Source organism: Seriola lalandi, unplaced genomic scaffold (assembly GCF_002814215.2).
Source record: "Seriola lalandi dorsalis isolate HSWRI2012SDOR001 ecotype SW California unplaced genomic scaffold, Sedor1 jcf7180002054591, whole genome shotgun sequence".
Lineage (NCBI taxonomy): Eukaryota > Metazoa > Chordata > Actinopteri > Carangiformes > Carangidae > Seriola > Seriola lalandi.
Genome location: NW_019525144.1, coordinates 1213639 through 1234410, shown reverse-complemented (window position 1 = coordinate 1234410; position 20772 = coordinate 1213639). Strand labels below are relative to the sequence as shown.

The 20772-nt window shown below is 42.3% G+C and overlaps 1 protein-coding gene across 1 annotated transcript in view; it reads left to right on the top strand.

Moving 5' to 3' along the window:
- The first annotated feature begins 2225 nt into the window (after positions 1-2225).
- Positions 2226-20772, top strand: part of LOC111664565 (multiple PDZ domain protein) — a 37803-nt gene continuing 19256 nt past the window's right edge. The window contains exons 1-21 of the mRNA XM_023419223.2: positions 2226-2441; positions 3270-3364; positions 4291-4457; positions 5869-6096; positions 6407-6475; positions 6667-6789; positions 7618-7701; positions 8279-8386; positions 8605-8707; positions 8910-9001; positions 9440-9653; positions 9945-10019; positions 10662-10741; positions 10965-11111; positions 12190-12375; positions 12576-12737; positions 13185-13394; positions 14140-14307; positions 16253-16382; positions 18485-18683; positions 20365-20406. Of these exons, the coding sequence (XP_023274991.1) occupies positions 3352-3364; positions 4291-4457; positions 5869-6096; positions 6407-6475; positions 6667-6789; positions 7618-7701; positions 8279-8386; positions 8605-8707; positions 8910-9001; positions 9440-9653; positions 9945-10019; positions 10662-10741; positions 10965-11111; positions 12190-12375; positions 12576-12737; positions 13185-13394; positions 14140-14307; positions 16253-16382; positions 18485-18683; positions 20365-20406 (2600 nt within the window). The 5' untranslated portion in view covers positions 2226-2441; positions 3270-3351. The remainder of the gene's footprint in view (positions 2442-3269; positions 3365-4290; positions 4458-5868; positions 6097-6406; positions 6476-6666; positions 6790-7617; positions 7702-8278; positions 8387-8604; positions 8708-8909; positions 9002-9439; positions 9654-9944; positions 10020-10661; positions 10742-10964; positions 11112-12189; positions 12376-12575; positions 12738-13184; positions 13395-14139; positions 14308-16252; positions 16383-18484; positions 18684-20364; positions 20407-20772) is intronic.

Genomic DNA, 20772 nt, shown 5'->3' with positions numbered 1-20772 from the left:
AAAAACCTGAGGAGGTGAACACTTAGTCTATCTGTCATCCATCATGCCAAAGCATGTGATTTGTCATTGCGCCCTGCAGTCAGGCTGATACATGCGGCTACAGAATAATAATTATGTGTAAACCCCACGGTCGAGATGCCGTCGTGGGATAATGTGATTGCATTGATTATTTGCTGGAGAGGTAAATAGGTATGATTGCTTATCACTTCGCCTTAGCGACATCTCACATCCGAGAGCGACGCCCATCCAGCCGCAAGCCGCTGGACCATCATCTACACAAATACGCCAACTATATTACATTTTACCCTCTCGTCCATTAGGGCCAGTTTCCGCGCCCTTTAAGTACAATAATCGCAGGCCACATTCCCATGGGCATCCGTGAGAACCAAAGTCAGCGCTGCCATATAGCTTTCAGAGCAGGTCAGTGACAGACACAGGTTGACATGTAGTCAAGAGGTTGAGCAACGCTCACCAGCGACGTCTGCACAAATTCTACATCATTTGTAGAAGGAATAAAGAGCGGATCCTTACCGTATCACCAGTCGCAGCGATGTAAGCGCATATATACACATCCGGCGCAGAGAGGAGTCAGGAATAACCTTTTCTGTGCTCTTTTCATACAGTCCCCAAGAACGCTAGATCTCGGATAGAAATAGATCTTCCCAGTCGATAAATAGCTTAATTTCACTGATTGGCGCCTCGACTCCGGCTCCGTAGTTAATTCTCGCTGCAGCAAAAAGAAAAAAAAAACGACGTGGTCAAACCTGCTGGAAATAAAGCTAAAGCTTGTGTGCTTAGTATCCCGAATCAGCGCTCGCACAGGAGGTATCGCGTCCGTCCAAATGCCAAAGACCAGTGGAGTGCTGGATGAGGACAGAGGAGTATCTCTCTATCCGTCTGTCTGTATCCCTTCTTCCCTCCCTCCCTTTCTCTCTCTTTATCTCTTTTTGGTTGTCTTTATGTTCTTACTGACTTCAGCTGAAGTCCACAGGCGCAGCGGAGCAGAGGACCGTGGTCAACACAGAGAGAGAGAGAGAGAGAGAGAGAGGGGTCAGCAATGACAAACCAATTTGGAGGCGCTGTGGATGCTCGGTGGATCAGAGCGCAGCCCGGCGAGAGGAGGGTTGCGTTGCAGGCGGGCGGGGAGCCGAGGGTGGGTGGAAGGCTGGGGAGGGTGAGAGAGAGAGAGAGAGAGGAAGAGGGAGAGGGGTGATGATTCCTGCCTGGGGGATGCAGAGAGAGGAAGAGGGAGAGATGAAGTGGGGTGTCTGGTGGAAAACATGGCACTGGATTTAGCTCCTAAATCTCTGGACCTAGGGCTCCACCTGCCGTGTGAAGGCACACAGGGGTTCCCAAACTTTGACGGTGTATATAGACCACATTAAACACCCACTCTATGTGATTGTCACACAGGAAGCCCAAAACTGAGCGGTGTTTTATTTATTTATTTTATTCTCAGACATGATTTGATGTATGATTGCATAATTGTAGGCTGACTCTGGGTGAATACTGAAATAAGCAGCCTACAGTTGGTACAGTTCTATTCATTAGCCTATCACATCCTCAGCTAAATAAAGAGCAGGAAAAGTGAAACACAGTCCTCCTTCAGGCTGCACCGCGACCTCCCGGAATCCATTAAATGTCTTGTTGTTGTCCCCGGACCCCAGTTTGGGCTTTGGAAAGCCGGATATTAAATGTGGACCATTCAGCCTAAAGCGTTTTGCCCGGTAGGGGTCTACTGGGCAAACCTTAAGGTCGTGAACATGACATATATAGCACCAACGAGCTGAAAATGTTATTAGAGGAAATGCCCAATCAGATTTAGGTCTAAACAGGAAAATTATCCTTTTAATTAAACAAAAATTTCGTATTTGAACCCAGACCAGATGTGTAATTAATAAATAAAGAAATACTTAATAAAAATGTGTACCATCTTTCTACCAATTTTTGTAGCTCCAGCTGGTATTTTGATTTCAGTCTTGGGCTACTATTAGGCCAATATTTAATAACACATTTCTATGATATTCTCACTTTCTTTTTTTTTTTTTCTTTTTTAACACAACAATTTTCCCATTAGGTTAGTATTGGGGACAACGAGAATTGTTTGCAGAGTGCCCCAGTGAAATACATTACAGGATTACTGTAGACTAGTTCTTTTTCATTAGGGATGAGCCCTCTGTGCCTGAAGATCAGAGGGTGACATGCGCACTGCACGGAGCGCACAAAAGCCGCGGACACAATGCTGGAAAATAAAGCGCTCAGCTTGCTTCTTGATATCGTGCCGTCTCTCAATAAGCTGTTATGACTTGTCCCATCAGGAAAGTGTCATTCTTGGTATTCGGTTCAGGCAAATCTGCCCTGCGGACTGGTGGAGGTGGAGGACGTGCTGTGCTTGGAACTCAGTGGGGACCTGTTGATAGCCCACCGGCGATGCAATGGAGGTGAGATGAGGCTTTCTGCAACAAGCGTTTCTGGACTGCATGGTGTCCGTCTGTTCGTCACAGCGATAGGTCTAATGTGCCCCGGTCATTTTTAAAGACAGATTAATTGATTGTTTTATAGATTACATATCAAATTAGATGCTAAGGAGCCTGCATAATTACTGTAAATCAGTCATCTGATTTTTTTTTTCTATTTCGAAGCAGTAAGCATGGCGTTACTATCAACAGGTATAAGATAAAGATTTCATTAGGCTGCCGTGAAGGGCATATAAGTGCTGCGATACCCATCGTGCCTATCAATGGCCTCTAATTAGATTTCAGATGAGACGTTGTCATTTCCAGCCCATCGTTTTGCAAATCAAATCATGTCATTGGTATCGTGTTTTGAAGCAATACAGGCTCCCCCTCAAGTCAGAATGGTCGGGAGGCCATGTGTCGCTGTTAATTACCATCACTGGCTGATAAAGCCTTTTGGAGAAGATTTAAATCCTGCTAAAGAGCATTAAGGCGCTTGCAAACAAGCATGGCACAGGCCCTGGAAGTGAGGATGTCGAGGTACAATGAGACATGCTGCTGAACAGGTGTAAGATAAATATAAGGAGAGGAAGACTGATTAGTTTGGGGTGGGGGGGGCTCCCGCTATAATTGTAATAAAGTGTGTGAACAGTGGAAATGTCTTCAAGGTGAAACCTCACCTTGACACTTGTAGTCTACAAACACACTGTCATCCTTCACAAATACACTGTCACCAAAATGTAAACAGACTGTCTGTATCAGGTCTTGCTGAAGCACAAACCCTTTTGTATTTTGTTGTTATTCGCGTTGCAGGTGCCAAACAGAGAAGAATGACATCTAACTAAGGCAGAGAGTCACAAAGCAGCAATTCATCTGAGCAACCTGTCAGGCGGTGATGGAAATCATGGGTAAGTGCGTTCAGTGGCTTGCAAATGTAAGGAGCTGTTTAAAGCCAACCAAGTTCCAATAACCTCAGTAAGACTCCCCTCCACGGCCATCATCAGAGGCTTACAATTAAGGTGTCAGGGCATGGCTGCAACAGCCAGGGAGGAAGGAATACTTACATGTGCAGGTGGCAAAGGACTCACGACCTAGTCGGTAGTCAAAACTTTGTGGTGAAGAGTTTACAGGGTCTTAACCTTCTGCCACATACAATTACTGCAATTGTGGCTCCTGCTCATTAGCTGCTGCTCCTCTAAATAAACAAGGGCAATATGACCTGACACCAGGCTTCAGGTTTTTTTTGTTTTTTGTTTTTTTTGCTTTTGCTTTTGCTTTTTAGTGCTTTTTTTTTAGTGAAAGTGTGATTAAATTCTTTAAAGCCGGAACATTATTTTTCACTTGTTGGCCACAGGTGAACCAAAATTTTGATTTTGGAAACTTAATAACTTTGCCAGAAAATTGAGAAGAGAGGAATGTGATAGTATTTTTATTTTATTTTTATTTTTTTCTTTAAACTGAAATTGAAAGAACTCACACTCAGGGTTCAGGGATATCTTTTCAGACAAGCACAGCTCACGGCAACTCAAACCTCCAAAACACAGTTGTTTTCAATAGCTGACACATTGTGGATCAGCGCTGACAGAAGCAGCGATTTTGGATTGGAACACAGATGTTGTATTTTAACAAAGTCATTTTGCAGATCTGGGGAAAGCTCATTTATTTTCGCACCAGTACCTGTTAAGTGTTGACATTTCTTAGCTTATTATGAAAGCCTCTGGTTTGTGTCATGGTCGCCCAGGAGCTGCTGCAACATGCGGAAAACTTTAACGCAAAGCCAAATGGGAGAAATCCTGTTACTGTATGACATGAATGATATACAATTTCTCTGCAGATACTCAGTGTGCCTTGGAGGCTGTGGAGAGACTGCAAGCCAAACTGAAGGAGAGAGGGGAGGCCCCCACACAGGAGAAACTCTCCCTGCTAAAGACTGTCCTGCAGAGCCCCCTGTTCCATCATATACTCAGCTTACAGCAAGCTCAGCGGAAGCCCGTGGCGAAGGTAAAGCGCGAGCATGACTGTGTAGGTGTTTGGTGTATATTGAATGGCGGGGAAGGAGCCGGAATCATTCCTAAAATACTGAATGCAGGAACCAAACTGGATGAGTAATCAGCTTACCTAAGCTTACCACTAAAGCCCTGAGAAAAGAGAGAGAGCAAGGGAGAGCGAGAGAGGGGAAGGAAGAAGTGGCTATATATCATGTTGAGGAGTTTACAGAAGTCATCTGTAACATTGTCATAAGTCTTGAGCTGGTGTGTGTGTGTGTGTGTGTGTGTGTGTGTGTGTGTGTGTGTGTGTGTGTGTGTGTGTGTGTGTGTGGGATGTGGTTCTGGTAATAGCTGATATACCAGTGCGTCTTGGAACAATATTATATTATTTACACACATCTTCTGACCCATAGCCCAAATATATATATATATATAGTGAGTGATATATAGTGAGTCAGTGTTAAGCATCATGGCTTGGTAATTGCCTGCTGATGTTTGTTGTAATAGGCTAACCCTATAAGCCCCACAGTCTCCACACACATGCGTTACTACATTAGCAATGTGGCGTAAGCCTGTAGCCGTTTAGCATCTCTGCACTGCAGGAAATGTGGCACTGGATTATGTCAAAGGTTTCTGGATTTTTATCAGGACAGACACTGACACAGGTTTTTATTAATTCAAGTTCCTCTGTAAGTTCTCTTACAGTATTAGTAACCTAAGTGCATATGGTGTGAAGTTGCCTATTACTATTTTGATAGTGTTTCATCTTTTATTCTACTACTGCTGATTCGACAGGTGTCAAAGTCGTTAAGGTGGAATAGCATGCAGATCAGAAATAAGCATCTACTCAAAGTCCTTTGCAAAACTTTGAAACAGAGAACCTGAAAGACAAAAGGGATCAGTTTTGTGGTTATGTGGTATTGAGCAGAAGCCTTTATCTGAGATCCTCGTGTTGCTGCTCTTTTATCTTTTCCCTCTCTGCTCGATTTTAAACCTATTTTTCTATATATATTTTTTTTCTTTTGGCTAACACACATTAACCCTCCCTCCCTGCTCTCTATCCTACATCTTTCTTCATTGTCTCACAATGCTCTCCTTTCCCATCTCCTTTATCCTTTCCATTTCCCTCCATCACTCCCTCACCCTCATCCCTTTCCTCTCTGTCTCCATATCTCCTCTCTTCAATTAATGTCTCCACCTCTGTATCAACCCCCTTCCCCATCTCTTTATCTCCGCCATCCATTTTCCTAACAATCTTTCTTTCTCCCTTCCCTTGCATCCTTCAATCCTTCTCCAATTCATCTATTCGCTCTCTTTCAAACCCCATCCATCTCTCCCACTTCCATCCCCTCCATTTTTACACTTTTTATCCTCTTCTTCTCATCTCTCCATGTGTCGTATCTGTTCCTCCTTTACCCTACCAGGGGAAGGGCATTTCCAAATCTGTGTCCATGAACTGTGGACCGTGCCAGGGCATGGCGGTAGGGCTGAAGACACTGAGCCACAGTGACTCCTACACATGGGCCGTGGAGAACCGAAGGCCCAGCACTGCCAGATCCTTCCACAGGGAAGGCAGCATCTCCTCTCTAGGCTCACAGGATCTGTCCTTCTCAGACATTTACCCAGGCAACTGCATTCCCACCGAATCACAGGTATGTAAAATAGCCATCATAAAAGAAATTTAATTTAAGGGGAAGACGTTAGTTATAGGGCAATGTATTTTTAAAGCACTCAGTTCTTGAGCTAAGCAAATAATTTTTTTTCTTTCAATTGTAAAATATAACACATTACCATTCGAAATGTCACATTTTACATTTGAGAATATTATATTGCTTTATAAATCTCAGGCACAGCTGGATATCACATCATCTGAGGGTTTCAGCTGGTCATAAGAGGCTGCTCAGCTAACTCAATGTCATTTAAGGGGTTGCTTTTATTTTACGCATGACATTTATTTTTTAGTACTGCACTCCCCCTCGAATCTCCCGCACCATGTCGATGGGGAGAAACCTGTCTGCTATTGCTCATGAGGTACATTGATGTTGCAAGTGAGGTGTTACTGTAGAGCTAGGTTTGTCTCTGTGGATCTAGATAAACAAGGGTATCAAGCACATTCAGCTTCAGCTGTTTCACTTTATTTTTACCAGTCTAATTAGAATAGATTTTTCCTCCCTCTCCCCCTCTTCTCTCTCTCCCTTCTCTTCTAACCTCTGCCACATTAGAGGCGTCATGTGGAGATGATTGAGCTGACCAATGATGGTAAGGGGCTTGGCTTTGGCATCATAGGAGGGCGGAACACAGGAGTCATGGTCAAGACCATCCTTCCTGGAGGAGCTGCCGGCCGGGTAAATCCGCCTGCCAATCTATCAAAGGAATAGTTTTGTTTTTTTAGACATTTTATGAAATATGGTTTTTCAATCTCTTATAATATCAATACCACTGACATGTTTGTCCGTTAATTATGAAGCTACAGCCAGGCGTTTGTTAGCTTAGAAACTGGAAATGGGGTAACACCTCGCCTGGTTGTGTCCATCAGTAAGAAAAAAACTCCAACCAGCACCTTTTAAAGGAGCTATTTGTAACTGTTGCTATGGCTACATAGCCAACGTTGGCATCAGCAGCTGTCTATTTACCAGTCTAGAAGAAATGATGTGAGTTCAGTATCAAACCTTTTTTTTTTTTTGTCAAAATTAATTTTCCAAGAGCTGTCTCCAGCAGTGGAAAACAACCCTCTTGCTTTGCTATTTCTATCACTTCTTTTCTTCCACTGAAGTTAGCATGCTAACCAGCTAGCCCTGGTCCAGTCGAACTGTCTCATTACTTTTGCGTCACTGTAGCATCCCATCTGCCTTGAAGAAGTAGCTCTGCTGAGAGGGCGTATTATAACCTCCTGTAAATGTATCAATTACTGAGGTAAACAGCTGTCAATACTAACGTTGGCCATGTAGCAATAGCAAAATAAATAGCTCCTTTAGAGCTCACAAATTAACACTTTATGACTTATATTTGTTTTCCAAATGGTCAAACCACTATCTTTAATGAATGAAATCTCAGAACAAACACCGTACTGAAATGTATTGAAGTGAAACATGTTGAGTAGAATATGCAGAATGTATTAAATATTTCCATTACGATCAGCTTCTGAATGTTTTTGTTGTAATGGGGCTCCCCAGGATAAGCGCCTGAGTAGTGGAGACCAGATCCTGCGCATCGGAGATACAGATCTGGCGGGCATGAACAGCGAGCAGGTGGCACAGGTGAGGCGTCATTTCCAGAAACTCTAGAAAAGCTGATGATGAGTTGAATTGCTTTTTTCACCATAAATCTATTTCTGCAATGATAAAGCTTTATTTAATATGTGATAAGATAAATCTGACCTAGCAGTGTGGCCCAGTCCCTGTGTGTATCTATTGGTAGCCCCATTTTGGGCTTTTCCATCCACTTTATGGAAGACAGTTCTAGATGGGTCCATACAAAAGCTCAGGAGAGTGCGCTGCTGTAGGAAAATTAACCAGACATATATTTGCCGCAAGTCAGTTAAGCTCTCTCTCTGAAGTCTTTTCTTTTTTTAAAACTTTTGTAAGACCAAAACAAAAAAACAATGTTTAAGAACACCTTCACACCCCCACTTCTGTTAAACAGCAGCGTAGAGCTGCATCTTTTTCCATGGAAAAAGCAGCTCTGAACAGGTCTGATCCACTGTATGCCATGCTGCCTTTCCAGGGCAGCTGTCTCTTTTTCATTCAGATTCAGATTTTTCATTTTATGTTTTTTTTTTTTTTTTTTTTTCACACACTCACTTTTCACCCTTTCACAAATGACCACCTGGCCCAGGTGCTGCGAAATGCTGGTAGCAAGGTGAAACTGCTCATTGCCAGGGATATTACCAAGGACAACCACCTTTCCTCTCCTGTCCTCAGCCAGGACAGCTTGGATGGCAAGGTGTGTGTGCGTGTGTGTGTGTGTGTGTGTGTGTGTGTGTGTGTGTGTGTGTGTGTGTGAGTGTGTGTGTGTGTGTGTCTGTGTCTGTGTGTCTGTGTTAGTGTGTGCGTGTGTACAGAATCACATAATTGGCTAATCACTGACATTGAATGTGTCATACGGTAGTCTTTAAACCCAAAAAATAAGCATAAGATTTTTCTGTCTGTGCTCCTTTCCAGCTCAATGACTTGAATGATGACTATGAGTTCAGTGTGCAGTTCACTAAAAACAGCCGGGGCCTGGGATTCACCATCGCTAGCTACATAGGTGACCTAAACTCAGGTAATATCTACTAAGTTTTAACTCTGTGAAAAATGAGCCAATTATCAGTACTCGCAGCGAAGTTGATGGAAGCAAATTGAGGAAATAATACAATTACAAAGAATACCTCCTTAATGGAAGTCATTATTGATGATGTGTGAGTTTAGAGCTACATTTACATAATCAATGCTAATTTTCCTTTAATTTTTCTTGCCCTCCTCAGTCTACAGTGCCGGTGTGATAGTGAAGAGCATAGTGAAAGGCAGCACTGTTGATCAAGATGGACGCATCCACATTGGAGACATCATACTATCTGTGAGTTCCACTAAAAACATAACAGATAGCTTTTTTATTGTGCTCTCTGAAGACAAATACCCTGTTGTCTGAAATGTATTCTCTGCTGAACCTTAACGATTTCAGCATCTCGAAATCTGCACAGTTTGCAACTTTTAGTAGTTCCATACACACCAATTAGGGTCTTTTTTAGCTGATGAAGGGGAATTCTTCTAGTTTTACTTTTACTCCCATCCATCTCTTCATCATCTCTTGTTTTTGCCTATTCTTTCCATCTCTCTCTGTTTTTATTTTTGATTATTATTGATTTCTTTTTGCGTTTTCCCATTTAATTCACCCTCACATGTCGTGCCTCCATGCAATCCACGAACACTTTGCCTCTGTCTGCATCATACCTTCGCCTTCATCCTGGCTATTTTCCCTACTCCCAGCTTTAACATCTCTCGCCCCCTCCCACAGGTGGATGGGGTGAGCCTGCAGGGCTGCAGTGAGCAGAGGGCAATGGAGGTGCTGCGTAGGACAGGTCCTCTGGTCAGACTGAGGTTGCTGAGGAAGGCCGTCCGTCTGAGCCACATCCTACCCCCGGTTCCTCCCCTGCAGCCCCTCCGACACTCCCACAGCTTCCACGAGGGCAATCCCTACAGAGCGGGCCTCAACAAGATCCAAGAGACAGGTGCTTTGTGTTAAGAGAGGGGAACATATTGGCTCAGTTGTATCATGAGGGGATTGGTTTTGAAGTAACTGAAAGTAACTGAGTTGATTTGTCTGCACGAAAAAAATCTGACAAGTTCCAATATCTGGACTAAGCATATTTTGGTGCTTCTTTGGGCTGTTGATGAACTTTTGCGACCTCTTCCATGTGGTTACCTCTCGAATGCTTACTGTGGAAGTGTACACGTCTTCTTTTCAACTCAAGCGTGTTTGAATCCCTGCATGTATGCTAAAGTGTCTTTTCCTGTCTCAGGAATCTGCTCTCTGCGTGAAATCTCCCGGCGAGCAGCATACGCCAGCAGACGACCCCGACATGATTCCAGAAACAGTAAGCACCCCTTTCCCATACTGCACTGCAGTCTGGAACTGGATCATGGGACTTAGTCTGATATGCTAATTGGGCTCTAGGAGCAGCAATGTGGCAGCGAAGCATGCTCTTTGATGGGAGTCTATTTATAGTGTTGTGCAGTCATGTGTTTATCCAACTCATTCAACTCATTCCAGATGATTTGTCTCTCACCCCGCCTGCATAGATGGCTTTATTTAGAGAAGGATTTTTGGGCTTGATTGGCGAGGACAGTCAAATAAGCCCTGATTGCTGTGAGGCTTTAATAGATGAACGAGAAAACATTAGTTTGCCAAAAATTCATAAGATGGTGGGTGTGAATATGCATGTAGTAGCCTGTAGTGTGTGTGTGTGTGTGTGTGTGTGTGTGTGTGTGTGTGTGTGTGTGTGTGTGTGTGTGACTGTCTGAGTGGTTGTGTGTTGACATGCTGCTTTGGCACAAGGAGAAACATGTTGTCTTCTCTCTATAAAACAGCCGAGGCGATGCTTTCATCACCTCAGGATCCTCTTCTTTATTGACTGGATCATTTAGGGCATCGGTACAATATGAATTAGGATGTGTGTTGCATTATCTGAATGTGGGATATGAGGGTGGTTGTCTTTGTATGTGTGCACATTTCACAGGTGTGACGCTGACGCCAGCTGAGGAGGAGGACCTGAGGAGGAGGTGGCAGCATGCGGTTGGACCCAGATATGAAGTCATTGTACGTCTCTCTGTAATGAAGATAAGCATTAAATATAAAACACAATCAAAATATATTAGCATTGTATGTATGTATATACCTCATCTTATTTCACCCTGTGCAACATTACATTTTATTACCCATTTAAAATAGAAAACCAGATTTGACAGTATGAAGTTCACTCCACACCCTTTGCATCTCTTCCACTGATTCCCACCACTCAACTTCCACATCGCTCTTTTAGGTGTGTCAGCTGGAGCGTTTCAGCGAGACGAGCGGTCTGGGCATCAGTCTGGAGGCTCGGGCGGGACATCATTACCTATGCTCCATCTTACCTGAGGGGCCCGTCGGCCAAAACGACAAGATCATCACCGGAGACCAGATATTGGAGGTAACCGTCTGATGCTGATCCTTTCAGCCAACTGCTCTGCCTCTCATCCTTTCGCTGTTTGATGAAGATATGATCTGAGGTGGGCTGATTATTTCGCCACATCTGTGGGACAGAAATGGATGACTAATGAGAAGGTTCCCTCATGGTTTATCTCTGGTTCACAGTGCCTTAGTTTCTCTCATGTTTTCAGCTTTCATTCAAGCGGTTAGCAGTAATAGCCTGTTCTTTTAAGCGCTCTCAGAACCGCCACCTGGAGTGGGTGGGATATTGTTTTTTGAATACCTACACATATATCTGATTAGTAATAATAAGACGACAAACCTCTTTTTTTTTTTTTTTTACTTATACCATACAGCATAGTTTTGTGCTCTTTTCAACACACACAATGTCAAGCACACTGTGCAACTTTTTCCCGTAAGGCAGCAAAAGCCAGTTATAACAAGGTGGGTGTGAATGTGTGTGCCTCTGTGCATTTGTGCCTGTACTGTAGGGGGAGAGCTTGCCCTCCTCCCCCTCCGCTGGGCAAGTTCACGCACCCACACGTATCACTCATCATGATGAGCAGTCTCATGAAAGCTTGGACAATCTACAATAGCTTAAATTATATATATATACATATATGTCATGTAGAAAACGCTGCACACTGGCTCGTGTCTTCCCTGCCTTTTTGAGTGCGCAAGCCAATATGATTGTGACTGCTCAGCCCTTTGATTTCCTTCAGACGACATCAGGGTGGCAAAGCCCATGTTCGTCTACGTTTTTAAACGAGCCACACTCGGTTTAGTTACCGATTTCTGCTTTAATTGTTCTTGCTGTGATTTGATGTACTGTGGCCACTAATTGCTCCTCAGTTCCTAAAACTGAAATATCACTAAAAATGTCAAATTTAAGGACTGTGTTGTAGATTTCTGTAATTGTACACACAGACACAGTGACAGTTTGAGACAGACACAAACCTACAATAATATCACCAAAACAACACCAAGATGTTGTATTTCTACAGAGGCTACAAGCATGACTCAGCCAATCTCTTTCTGTATTTCTATATTTATATATGTATAATTTATCTTCCTGGCAGGTGAATGGGATCCCTCTCATTGGAGAGACACATAAGGAGGTGGTCAGTATTCTTAAGGAGCTGCCGATGCATGTGTGCCTGGTGTGCTCTCGCATCGTACCCCCTTCAGTTCCTGACAGTGATGAAGAAGATGATGATGATGTCCATCTCACCCTGAAGGAACTGCTGGCTGAGTTCAATGACAAGGTGCAAGCACACACTGAAGAAAGGATGAATGGAGGGATTAAGTATTAGTGTCTAAATCCTTTTGCTTAAGACAATATAAACAACACTACAGGTTTTATACATTACAGGTTGAAATGACACTCTAAGATGCAGCTGACATGCTGTTCTTTTCTTATCAATCTCCTTGTCTGCGCCTTCTCTCTTCTCTGCGCTTGTCCCAGTTGGATCAGGGCTGTGTCATTCCCTGTCCTACAGCTGAGGACATCACCAAGCGTGGCGTGCCCCCCATGTCACCTCCTCTGGCCATGTGGGAGAGAGAGGCTCAGGTGGTTGAGCTGGAGAAAGGCGAGTCGGGACTGGGCTTCAGTATCCTGGACTACCAGGTCAGAGACATGCCCCTGAGCCTCTCTACAAATAGAACAGACTGGAATAGGCTGCAGTCTAAGAATATCAGTGTCGGGCTGGATAGAGTGAACAGAGGTGGACTTCTGTATTCTACAGGGAGAATTCTTGTATTCTGTATACAGTATTTATAAACTAAACTGACTGAAAAGTGTGCTGACAGTTTCTGTTTAAAATTTTAGATTAAAAACACGCCCGAGTTTAGCAAAAATCTATGCTAAAGTTTTCAAGCCATGTTAAGAAATAATAGTTTTATTATAGCAGGTTGTCCCTCTTTCAGATCACGCAGTCCATTTTCTTTTCTTATTAATAAGTCTCTTTTATCCTGTTGTTTACCTGCGTTCATCTCTTCTTTGAATTCATCTATCTCATTTCTCTCAAATTTTCCAACTAAACCCTCCTCTCCATTCTAATGTTTAACTCTACAGGATCCAGAAGATGCCACTAAAACAGTTCTGGTAATCCGGTCCTTGGTGCCTGGAGGTGTAGCAGATCGAGATGGTCGCCTGCTGCCTGGTGACCGACTCATGTTCGTTAATGAAACTGAGCTGGAAGGCTCCAGCCTGGATTATGCTGTGCACGTCCTCAAATCCACCGGCTATGGACTTGTCCACATTGGTGTTGCCAAACCCCTGCCAGTATGTGAAGATGATTAAATTACTACTATTTGATTTGATATCTGTCAGTAGAGGGACATGAGGGGAGAGATGGGGAATGACATAAAATAAAGGTCCCTGGCTAGACTTGAACTGGGGACACTGCAGCTCACAGACTACCAGCGCAAACCAAGATTTAATTGTATGAGAAGTTTATTTCAATATTTGTTTAAGACACGTGAGTAAATTTTAGTTATTACTTATTATTACTTATTTGAGACATAAAACTAAATGTAAATTAGGAGTGGGACAATCTTCTATTGTGGTATATGTACTTTTATGCTATATGCATAATCCATTGATTTTTTTAATGATGAAAAAAATAACCACTTCATGAAATCCTCATCAAACTAACATTTTATAATTAAAAACATGATTAATATTATATCCACAGTTCTACAAGATAATTACATAAATGTGTTTTTTTCTTTAGAGCACTCACTGTATTTCTTCTCCCTTTTGTTTTGGACTGTGGCTTAGTAACAAGGAAAAGAGAATCCAGTTACAGGCCGTCTGAATTTTTAATGCAGCTGAGAGATGAACACAATGCTCGACCACAGTACAGATGGAGAGAGAAGAGGAGAGGAGTAGAGGGTGTCTAATTTACAGTCACCTTCTTTAGCCTGTTTGCTTCCATGTGAATTTGCTCAACTTTGAAACACACAGCGAGTTTTTTTTTTTTTTTTTCCAAACTGTAATTTCAACTTTGACATCTTTATACCCTCAGCTGGAACTGTGCGGCGGCTTAACGCCCATCTCAGAGAGGAGCACGCGGGCTTCCTGCGATGACACCGACAGCCACACTCAGGTCAGCCTGCTAGCTGAGGCAGCCGAGGCTAGCAACACTTTCAACTCTGAGGACAACAGCGTCATCCAGCCATATTACACAACAACGGTATGTCAGACAACACAACATTAGCATCAGTCACAAAAAACTATTTGTATCACTGGACAGTTCTTTGGACACACTTTCTGCTCACTTTCTTTGCCCTTTACTCTCCTGTGGTGCACAGGGGGGCTAAAGGGCAACATTTGTTTCTTACCGTTGGCCTGACAAACGCATCAACAGCAGAATTTGTGCTATACTGTTGCATTGTAAAACCATGCATAAAAGTCAGTTTATTGTATTTTTTTTACAGCAGCAGTTTTATGTGCTTACTGGGAATATAGATTTATAGATAAATAGAATTGTCATAATTGTCAAAATGTCCAAAATGTGTAACAGTATGTTGGATAATCATGCGCAACCATATAACAGGATTTTTGTTGTTGAGTGTTTTGTGATGCTTTATACTCAGCTGGAAACATCTTTGCAGGGACAGTTACAATAACACTGCAACACTTTGAATCTCGTAGTCCATTGCTCATTACCATGCAAACCCGAGATTCTGTGGGTAGCCATTTTAACTGCTCCAAAGGAGATTACCATGATGGTGTGTGTTCTCTCTGTTCACGTTCTATAACGGGGAGCTTAGAGCCGGCTGTATCAGTATCACTGGGTCAGGTATAGAGAAAGTGCTCAGTGTCAGAGACGTGTTCCTCCATTGTGGCCTCAACTCAATCCTATTGAGGCAGCCTTTTGTACTCGCTTTTGCTTAATTACCAACAATTGCCTCTCAATGAAAAGTGCTTACTGCTTGCACAGCACAGCACTGGCACCTGGTCTAACACAAGGACATGCAATTTTGCCACACTGTCTCTCACACGTACACACACACACACACACACACAAAGAGACTCAGAGCAGCAAGTGTCAGAGTGTTCTCATCAAAGACAGGCTTGTTGCAAAGGTAGCTTCAGAAATTCAGTGCTGCTTGTACTTTCTGTGAAGGTTCAAAGAAGATTTCCTTGTTGCCCTTCTCCTTTGTGAAGTGCCCGGGGGACCAAGGAAGTCTACCCTTCTGCATGTTTTACATCTCAGAATTATTCCAAAAGGTCTTCATCCTGGGAGTTAATCGTTGTTTGATTTTCTTCTTCTTTTTTTTTTGTCATACCAGATAGTTTTTTAAAACTTTATGACTTCTATGTCATGTGCACCAAAGCCTATGAGGTGGGAAATCTGCAGTTGTCCATCATTATTTCTGCTCCTGCACAGCCCTATTTATTTTCTTTACAAGACACCACCCTTGACTTTTTACTAATGCTAGCATCTATAGGGATGGCAATGTCAGTCAGTGGGTTGGTTGGTCCAGCACCTTGGTCCAGACTGAAATATCTCAACAAACACTGGATGAACTGCCATCAGTTCTTGTACAAACATTCACGGTCAACAAAGATTGACTCCTACTGATTTTGGTTGATCCTCTGACTTCTCCTCTTGTGCCACCATGAGGTGAACATTTGTGGTTCAGAGTGAAATATCTTATCATGAAAATTTCTGCAGATTTTTAAGGTCTAGAGAATAAATTCTCATATCTTTTCAAAGTCAAAGTTTTCACTTAATCAGTCAAATATAATATTAATATAATATTAATAACATCTACTCAATAGATTGGCACTAAATCAGGCATAGGCATTCGTGGTCCCCAGGGGATGAATTGTAATAATAAATCTCCTGGCCTTGCTGTTAGCGCCATTGTCAGGTCAAACTTAACGTTTGTCCAGTGCTTTGGTTTCTGACCTATTGGCCTCATCCTCACTTTGTCTTTACTGCTGATTAGTATGTTCACGTGTTAGCATGCTAAACTAAGATGGTAAACATGCTAAGTGTAATATCTGCTAAACATCAACACCACTGTGCCTAAGTATGGCCTCACATAGACTTTTTCTCTTGTTTGATGTATTTGTTACTCCACCTTCATGCTCATACTCACACATGCTCTCTATTGTCTCTCTCTTAGGAAAGCCAGCTGCATAATCGCTTCAGCATCATGGAAGACGACGATAGGCAGCAAGTCCCGCCTCCACCTCCACCTCCCCGCACCAGCTTTGAGAGGACAATCACTGTTGTCCGGGGTAACCGTAGCCTTGGTATGTTCTCCGTCTTTCTCATGGTGATGATGTCTTGGTGTGTGTACGTCGCTGGCATGGCAATAATGGCGCTAATAGGCGGTGGTGATGACGACTACCCTGAAGAAGAGTGGTGAAGTGGTGTGCTCCTCATACTTGAGAGAGGAGATGATCACTGTGTGAGTGTGTGTGTGTGTGTGTGTGTGTGTGTGTGTGTGTGTGTGCGTGCGTGTGTGAATGTGTGGGTGGTAAAGGATGGACTAGTAAGGGAGTGCATCAATGATCAAATGTGAAAATAATATAAATAGCGAATATTGAAACCCATGAGTATTAAATTTGAATGTTGATCAATCTAATACTCCAATGTACTCCACAGTACTTTGTCTTAACTGCTCCGATATTAAGTCTAGTGTTTGGCTACTCAGACATGACAGGGAGCAAATAACAAGGTGTAGCGGAGGGCACTCCTGCACTTTCATCTAAGGGCACTATGCAAAACATAATGAAACAAACTCATTTACATTCCGGAAACATGCTCTAATAAGGCATCACACTGCTTGTGTGTGTGCGCGTGTGAGTGTGTGTGTGAAAGTTTGAAATTATGTACATTTTTATAGGTAGAGGAAATTCAAGGTCATAACCAACAGTCTGTGTGTCATTCTTTGGTTTTCATTTGTTTTAAATATTGTAGCTTGTGTTGCTGAGATATTAATGTAGCATAGTTTTCTGGAAATCCAAATGTGGAGGGTTTACAGATTTTATGTGATTTTGGTTTTGTAAATTTAAATATACTTGAAGCAAAAGTTTCAAAATGGGCAGAGTTACCATCTGTATCTGTAAGGCTTAAATATGGGGGATTTTTTATGAGCAATAGTACTGTAGTACAATATTTATTTGTACTACTTTACCTTCTTCCAATGATTAGGTGCCATGTACAATTCTATCTATTACATAACTATGATTTTATGCCCATTTTTGGAGATGAGACATGTACTGTATGTGCAGTGAATGGTTGGTTTGTATTACAATGACTGTATGGCTTTTAGAGCAGGTTGTCAAAGGAAAAGGTTTGATAGACTCAAATGAGGTCTTTTTCTCTTGCCTTGCTTGTCAATACCACGAATATATAAACAGCCTAATTAGAAGTCTTTGCTTGTTCTTGAATGGTGTGAACCTGTTGCACTTAAGTTTATAGTATGCTAAAGATGTTTTGTTGAGGTCAAAACAAATAGATTTTCATATAGAAATTTCCATGTTGGGAATTGACCATAAATTGTTTAAACGTTTTTCCAACAGATGTAATGGTGTGTCATAGTATTTCAACACATTTGGATTGATTTGAATGAGACATTCAACATAATCCTCTCTTGTCTTTGAAATGTGTGTCTTCTGTTTGTCCTGTCAGTAGCTGTGTCTCCAGTTGATTGTATTCCAGGCACTATGATTGTATTGTAATTTGAATGTAATACCAAAAAACAATAAACTATTTATTTGATCAAAAAATAAGCACAAAGTCATTTCTTTGACCAACTTCAAATTATGTACGACCATAGTGTTGTGGATGTGCGTGGTTGTTAGACAGCAGCGTAGTACGCAGGCACCATAGGCCAGACTACACACATTAGCCTTCCCTCTCTGCAGTGTGTGTATGTGTGTGCATGAGGTGTGCGTGTGATGCCTGATTTACCTGCTTCTGCCTGTTTGCGTTAATGAAGTGTTTGTGTAATCCGCCTAACATCCAATTTGATAAAGCCAAAGTCAGGTGTTTGTACAACTGGCATGTGTTACCCTTCTAGTCACCTGTGCCCTGTGCCCTCTGTGGGTGTGAGTGTGTGTGACTCTGTGTATGTGTGTGTGCGTGTGCGCACCTTATGTGAGTGTGACTGTGAAGGATGATGCTGTGTAAATGTCAAGCATGTGTAGCCATGTTTGTGTGCTAATCTGCCTAGTGTCTGTCTTGATTATGCTGATTATGCCACTGTCAGGTGTTTGTTTGGGCGACTGTGTGTCTGTCTGGCATGGATTCAAAGCAGCCTTAGCCAACCCTCCACTCACCTGTGCTTGTGTATGTGTGTGTGTGTGTGTGTGTGTGTGTGTGTGTGTACACGTGTGCGTGTTGGCAGGGATGTCGGTGAGTGCAATCAAGGACGGCTCAGGCATGCTGGTGCGCAGTGTGGTCCAGGGGGGCTCTGTTAGCCAGGATGGCAGGCTAGGGGTGGGGGACGCCATCTTGGCCATCAACGGAGAACCTACCTCCAACCTGACCAACGCCAAGGCCAGGGCCTTGCTTCGCAGACACTCTGTCATAGGGCCAGAAATGAGGTGAGGAGCCAGTCACTGTCCAACAGCATTACGAAATGTCGAGAGTCTTGTACTGCACTGAAAAAGGAACGTGGTCCTTACTGTTACATCATGGCGTAGGTTGCTCACGATAGCTCTTAAGGGTATTTTAAAGTTTTCTCACTCCACATCATTGAAATCCCTCTGGATCACCTGTTCTCAGTGATCCTCAATCTGAATCTAAAAGCACTGGGTGGCTGGATGTGCAGCACTGTGTGCGTCATCCTCTTGACTGCTGCTCAAGTGCTGCTTGAAACTTCACATTTTTAATTGTTGTAGACCTTTGGCTCCGATGCACAACATGTCATCATCATCTAGTACAGTTACAGCAGTACATGTAATTACGACAGTGGCAGGACAGAAGATGGTTTGTTTTTTTGGTTTTGTTTTATGCTTTTTTGTTTTGTTTTTTAGCAAACAAAAAAATAATTAATGTTAACAGAATTATTCTATGTAGTTTTTATTGTATGCAGTGATGCTACTAGATGTGATGTTACTATCAGAATATCTGTGAAAAAGGAAAGGACCCTGCACATCCACACGGGTGTTTTCACTTATTCTTCCTCATTAGACCTCTGCACAGGTTGAAGTTGGATTTACATAAGGTGACCAAACTGCTCTAACCGATAAGAATAATACAGGTGTCACAGAACTCACTGGAGGATCAGGGAGATCAAATCAAGCACACTCTGTACACATCCACACAGTCCTTAGAAGGAGTCTAATCAGGCATGACTTGTTCAATTGAATGTCTCTTTAATTTGCTTAAGCAAAGCAAACAAAAAAATGGCTTCCAATATAAAACTCTTTACAAACAAAGCAGTGTCTAAATTATGAATTCAAATTCATTCATTCATAATCTGCCCTATTTTAAATATTTCCCTATATTTAGTTCCCCATATTTATTTGTGCCTGTTAAAATTTCCTCTTTGGAGAAGCCAGTCTTGATGCAATATTTAAAAAAAGTATCAATAAGCCATCACAGGAAGTGAACTACTTTCAAAAGCAATTAAAAGAACAGATTTGATTGGCCATGATGCTTCCTTATACCAACTGGTTACATACTCACTAATAATACGAATAGGGTTTTACAACTCATTTCAAACTGTGTCACAGATGTGCTGCATCCCTGGAGGTAGATATCTTGAATTTTATTGATACATTTTTAATATAAAATAACATACATTTGAAATTATTCTCTTTTATGTATGTAAGCTGCATATAAAACCCAGAACTGCATAATACTCGAACACAACCTGTGGCTACACAGTGCTGTACCATTAACCTGCTGTCACTAGGTCCCGCAAACATGAATTGTATAAATTATAATGTAGCTGATGTCGTGACGCTAAAATGTAACATGCAATTAGTATCCTGACTTGTAAATTCTGGGGTTGTATAAAACTTCTGCACCTGGAAATTGGTTTAGTGGCCGGAGAAGATTGAAAAAACAAGATTCCACTGAGTTCTTTAGCACAGTTATTTATATTACATTCATATACACTTTCCCTCATGTCATAGTTCAAACACGTCTTTGCTTGAGAGAGGAAAAATTCAGAGTTAGTAGTTGAGAGAGAATGTAGAAAGCTCCTGTGGGAATGCAGAGAACAATCAACCACAACAGGAAAAAAAAAAGTAATTGAATACTGCTCACATTTTCTAGATCTACCCATGCAGATCTTGACAGTCTGTGTGACTCGAATGAGTGAGTATATGTCCGTCATGAATATAAGCATGTGCCGTCCGCAGTCACAAACATGACTTTTCACTGCATCACCACCTATAAATGATCTTGTCTCACTTTGGATCTCCATTACCACCTTGTTTTTGACGCTTCAGTCGTAGTTGACTGAGGCGCTGCAGTCATGTTAAATTAGATTAGATGATGAAATTTTAAAGATTGCCTGAGGGGAAATTGGGTAAATTATTACTTGTTCTAACATCAGCAGTTATGGCTCCACATTGACAATGCTTGTTTGGCTGACTGGAGCTGTGCCCCACCTCCACCACCCTGCTGCCTTGCAAAACACCCACTCACTCTCTTTTCAGCCTCTTTCAGCCCCCCCTCTGC